The following is a 4,915-nucleotide window of genomic DNA, read 5'->3' on the forward strand; positions in this document are numbered from 1 at the left end:
CCCCCCCACACACACAAACACACATAGACGCCAGAGCCCACGCATATGACATTTTTATACAATCTGAGAAAGGACGACCTAGCTAATTATTGTGTTGCGAACCTAAGGAGAAACCCACAAATTAAACGGCGATTTCGATATCAAAAATTTTGACCGTTGGACGTCGATGTTTTTGGACCGTGGCCGCAAGCAGTTTAGTCATCCGCAACCAGAAAGGGGCGCAAATATAAAAGGCTGGTATTTTGTAATAAATCATTCAGTTTATTCAATAATTAATTTTGACATTGATACGAAGTGGACCGCACTTTGAGAGGCAGTCGGCTAATCACACGCTCACCAGGATGCAGTCTGGCCCGCATGTCGGGGCCGGGCCGTGCCCCTCGCGGTAGAAACACGCAGAGGTGACGCCGGAGTGCTCCATCCGCCACGGATACAGCAGTACGCCCCCACGCTCCCGCAGCTCGGGATGGCAGTCGAGCTTGCAGGCGTCGCACCGGCCGCAGGTCGGGCTCCACGGGAGCTTGTCCTCGAACCCGACGTGGTTGCAGCTGGCCCGGACGTGCAGCGAGGGTCTGGCCGTCAGCAGCGCCGCCAGGAGGGCCGCGTCGTCGTCGTGCAGCAGGGCGTGGGCGCAGGCCCTCACCGAGAGGCACCGCAGGGCCGGCGCGGCCGCGGCGCCGAGGCCGCGCAGCAGCCGCTCGTACGACCCAATGGCGTGCACGCGCAGCTCCCGCAGCGCCGGCAGCGCCGGCAGCGCCGCCAGCAGCGCGTCGAACAGCTCCCGCTTCTCCTGCTCCATGCTGGTGGACCTGTGAGGACACTCCCGGCACCGCTCGAACTCGGCCGACAGCCTCTCCAGGCGCGAGCGCGCGGCGCCGGAGGCCGCGGCCCGGAGCAGCTCCACGGCGACGTCGGCGGAGTGGTCGTGCGGGCTACTGCTAACGTACCGCCACCTGAGCGAGAACTCGCGCAGTTGGCGCGGCGCCCGGCGGACGAGCTTCACGGCGTCGGCGGGGTCGGTGGCCTCCTCGGTCTCCCGCTCCACCAGCATAGTCAGGGCCTGCAGGGTCTCGCTCGCCGCCAGGACCTGCAGCCCGGGCTGTATCCGGCAGGTCAGCTCGCGCAGGCGCGACAGCCCGGCCAGCAGCTGCAGCGTCGAGTCCGACGCCGACTCGGAGAAGAGGGCCGTCTCGAGGCTGGCGGCGTGCTTGGACAGCACGAAGTTGACGAAGGACTCTCGCCCGGAAAATCGGAAACTCACGCTCTTGATTGAACTGGGCACGTGCACGCTCAGGGGGTACCTCCTGAAGCGGGGGACGCCAGAGTCCACCCCGTGGTGGGCGGTTATGGCGAGGCTCTCCAGTCCCGGTGTTAAAGCCATTGTACGAAAAAGTATGGAGTCCTCGGCCGTTTCCCGGGTTATAAGTTTGATCTGTAGCCTCCTCAGCCGGCCGAGAAACGCCTGGCGTTGGATCAAGAGGGCCGCCTGGGCGGCAAACGAGGTGTAGCAATGCAACTCCATCGACCTCAAAGCACAGTCGGTCGTGTACAGGTGGTCGCAGCAGTCCGAGGGGTCCATGAACTGTGTGTGCCACACTAACATCCAGTCCAAGCACGGCGCCAGACGCAGCACCTGACAGGCCAGTTTCTTGTTCTCTTCACGACCTAAACGCTTCTCCCGCCACACGGTCGGGTGCATCGCCTGCTCGCCGAGCCGCTTGCACACAAGGCGGCAGGCGAGCAGGTCTTCGACGGGCAGGAGCTTCAGCACCTCCAGCAGCGCCAACTCGGGGAGCCGGTCCAAGCCCTGCGGAATGGTAAGTAACTTCAGGCAAACTTGTCTCACTCGCACGTCGCGCTTAGCAGAGTATCTGTCACCAACAAGGGAAGTCATACAGGTGTAAATTCACAAATCGGTTTCAGCTTTGGGGGTTTCCATTGTTGGTTGTATACTAAACGATTGCCGCAAAAGTTCGTGACCAATTTGATATTTTGGTCATAGGGGGTAAGTCCTATTTTCTCAAAAAATTACTACAAATCCATTTGGGGGGGGGATTTCTAAAATTATCCGCAGTTTTTTAATTAGCCCAACTATAAACTGACACTCCCGAATACAAACTGGGGATAATTTTAGGATTTCCCGAAAAAATGAATTTTTAGTCATTTTGGTGGGAAATTGGACTCACCCCCTATGACCAAAATACCAAATTGGACACGAACATTTATCGGCAATCGTTTAGTATACTATACAGCCAACAATGAAAAACCCTAAGTTTGAACCGATTCGGAAATTACTTGTAAGAGTCCCCTTGTAAGCATTGTAAGCATTCAATCCCTAAAGTGCCCAGAAAGTGCGTCTGTCACTTGCCGTTACGAACTTGCGAAAGCCAAGTTCAGCCTCTGCAGACCTCTCAGTGCGCCTGGTAGGTAGGCAACAATAAGTGCATGCGTGTACTGCGGGTTGGCCTACCCCGAGTCTCGCAGGCGCCGAGCTCCCATAATTGGCCAATCGAATCTGACAAAAACGGACGGACTTTCTGGACGATCGCTTACCTGCTCACACAGTTAAATTCCTACAAAGCATTTGCTTTGCAGAGCTGCGAAGTATTTTGCTCCTTTGTAACTACGAAGCATTTACTTTGCAATTACAAAGTGATGCTTTGCAATTGCAAAGCAATGAAAACGCTGCAAAGCATCGCTTTGCAATTGCAAAGTGTCACTTCGTAATTGCAAAGCATCACGTTGTAATTGCGAAGTAAATGCTTCGTAGTTACAAAGGAGCAAAATACTTTGCAGGCTTTTAACAGTGCATGTTGGTCCGTGTCCATTTTAGTTCCCAGATGTCGCCGTCCACTGCACACCTGGGATCCGTTGTTGCAGCCGGTTCTGTTTTGGCACCTATTCAAAGAGCACAGAATACGGAGTTACAGCCTTGGAAATGAAAATGATCAACTTGTTGCTCGGAAACCAAGCAGGGAATTTTAACTGAGTGGAGAAGATGATGGCCGACCCGTGGTGTAGCGTGGCGGCGATCCAAGACAAACCAGGAGGCCACATCGTACATTTCGGCTTACGGAGGAAGAAGAACAGCGGGTAGAACGTAAAAATTCCTGATTCGTTTGAGCCTCTACCCCCACTTCCGGTCTGATACGGAGAGGCGCGGAGGAAGCTCTCGACCAATCTGGGATGTTTGTGTTCTACCCACTCCACTATTCATCTTTCTGCATCAGGCGCTGTCCACGCCAACTCGACAGGTGAAAAGCAGGGGCAGCGGAAGTGGGGGGCAGGGGAGGCCAACCCCCCCCCCCAAAAAAAAATCCAACAGGGGGGGGGGTCTCCAATTTGTGTTCTGAATTCTACAATGAATGCAGTACAACTACAACTCTAAGTCATTGATAAGATATTTAAAAGATGATTTTTTGCATTAAAATCTGTGTTTGCATTAAACCCTCAACCTCAACAAAGTGCACGGTCAGCAGGCGTGTGCGCCTGGTAGGTAGGCAACACACACAACAAGCCCCAAGTCGGCCCTCCCCGCCGCGAAGCACTTCCGCGGCCCCTGGTGGAAAGTGCCCCCCTGGGAGTTTTGATTTTTCTACGCTAGTCGATGCTCCTTCAGGTCCCACGCATGACCCCGAAGGAATTTATTTGATATCTCAACTGGTATGGGGTGGGGGGTGGGTCAAAGTTCCGGCCCCCACCCCCTCCAATTCACTATTTCCGCCCGTGCGCCGGATTGCGCGCGTGCAGCGCAATCAAATTTTGCTAGTGGGTAGCTCTACACAAGACCTGACGACGATGTAATGCGGCAAAGAAAAACACTTGCCACTTTTAGAATAAATCAGACATTTCGAAACCAACACGTCAACTCAATTTCCTCGAAAACCTATACTTTGATTTCGTCGGCACTTCGGGCCCACCTAATAGCCACCCATAGCTAGTAATACCAGACACAATATTCGTGGGGTCTCCATGGGCCCGCACGGGAAATGCAAAAAGTTGTCGCTCGTCGTGATTCTCAACGCAGCGCGAAGTGGACGCGCGCGCGACGAGTGGGGTTGGGGGGACGACCGCGGCGGCGCGGGTACGGTGCCGAAGCCGAGCGGAGCCGCAGCTGCCGGCACTGCTGCCGTTTGGTTTCGCTGAATTTTCGTATTTTTGTTCGCCGGCGGCCTGGCGCGGGATATCATTGGTCGTCGCCACTAGTTTCCACCACACCGCACCAAACAGACAACATAAGACGGAATATACTACTACTTTGGGCCGCAATATAGTCGTACTGACGAAAGAACAACACAGTTGCCCATAAGAATGCCAACGCGTTGCCGTGCTATTCTTCCGTCAGGAGGACTATAACAAGGGACTCACCCAACGGTCGAACGGTGTGAATGGTGAGTGGTGTCCGGGGTGTCCGTCTGTCGACCTCTGTCGCAGAGTTGTGATGATATGGGCCAGTCGCCTGAGGGCCTGAGGCGTGCGAGAGCGACTGTGCATGCGGGGTGCTGCGGTGCTGTGGCTTGGCGTGGCGGCAGCAGTCACCGGCCGGACATCCAAACAGTGCCGAAGTCTGCTGTGCGCGGGTCCGGCCGGGTCGCGGCGCTGGCCGATAGCTACTGCTACTCTCGCCACGCCAAAAAGCCGCGGTCCGGCCGACCACCCGGCCCGTTGAGGAAGAAACGGGCCGCGCCGGGCACTCTGGCGACGAGCGCTCGGTGGCTGGCTGGCTCCCGCGAATCGCAGAACTCTGCGACTCTGCTCTGTCGCCGGCCGCGGCCGGGCCGAGCCGGGCGGCAGCTTCATCCAGAACTGGACGCAGGAGTCGTCATCATCATCCACCCGCTAAGAATAAAGAAAACGCAAAGAACCCGAGGTGTAATGTACATTACACCTTACCCCCCCCTGGCCCGACCCCGGC

General features: G+C 56.0%; 1 protein-coding gene across 2 annotated transcripts; it reads right to left on the bottom strand.

Annotated features, from left to right (window-relative positions):
- Positions 1–240: 240 nt before the first annotated feature.
- Positions 241–4,826, bottom strand: LOC113204630 (uncharacterized). Of its 2 annotated transcripts, none has more exons than XM_052265814.1 (3): positions 4,369–4,826; positions 2,862–2,898; positions 241–1,807 (listed from the first exon to the last, which is right to left on the bottom strand). In XM_052265814.1, the coding sequence occupies exon 3, from the start codon at positions 1,697–1,699 to the stop codon at positions 326–328; it is 1,374 nt and encodes a 457-aa protein (XP_052121774.1). In that variant the 5' UTR covers positions 1,700–1,807; positions 2,862–2,898; positions 4,369–4,826; the 3' UTR covers positions 241–325. The 2 variants fall into 2 exon arrangements, with proteins under 2 accessions (XP_052121774.1, XP_026275649.1); XM_026419864.2 differs by having other exon boundaries at positions 2,790–2,898.
- Positions 4,827–4,915: the final 89 nt, after the last annotated feature.

This window comes from Frankliniella occidentalis, unplaced genomic scaffold, assembly GCF_000697945.3.
Source record: "Frankliniella occidentalis isolate FOCC.00 unplaced genomic scaffold, Focc_3.1 Scaffold3, whole genome shotgun sequence".
Classification (NCBI taxonomy): Eukaryota; Metazoa; Arthropoda; class Insecta; order Thysanoptera; family Thripidae; genus Frankliniella; species Frankliniella occidentalis.

What these genes read in the sequence shown, in the direction of transcription:
- LOC113204630 (XM_026419864.2), bottom strand. Translation starts at nt 2,828, where the DNA reads ATGGACACGGACCAACATGCACTGTTAAAAGCCTGCAAA. An exon ending in CACTGTTAAAAGCCTGCAAA is followed by an intron (nt 1,808 to 2,789) that starts GTATTTTGCTCC and finishes ACCATTCCGCAG; the next exon opens with GGCTTGGACCGGCTCCCCGA.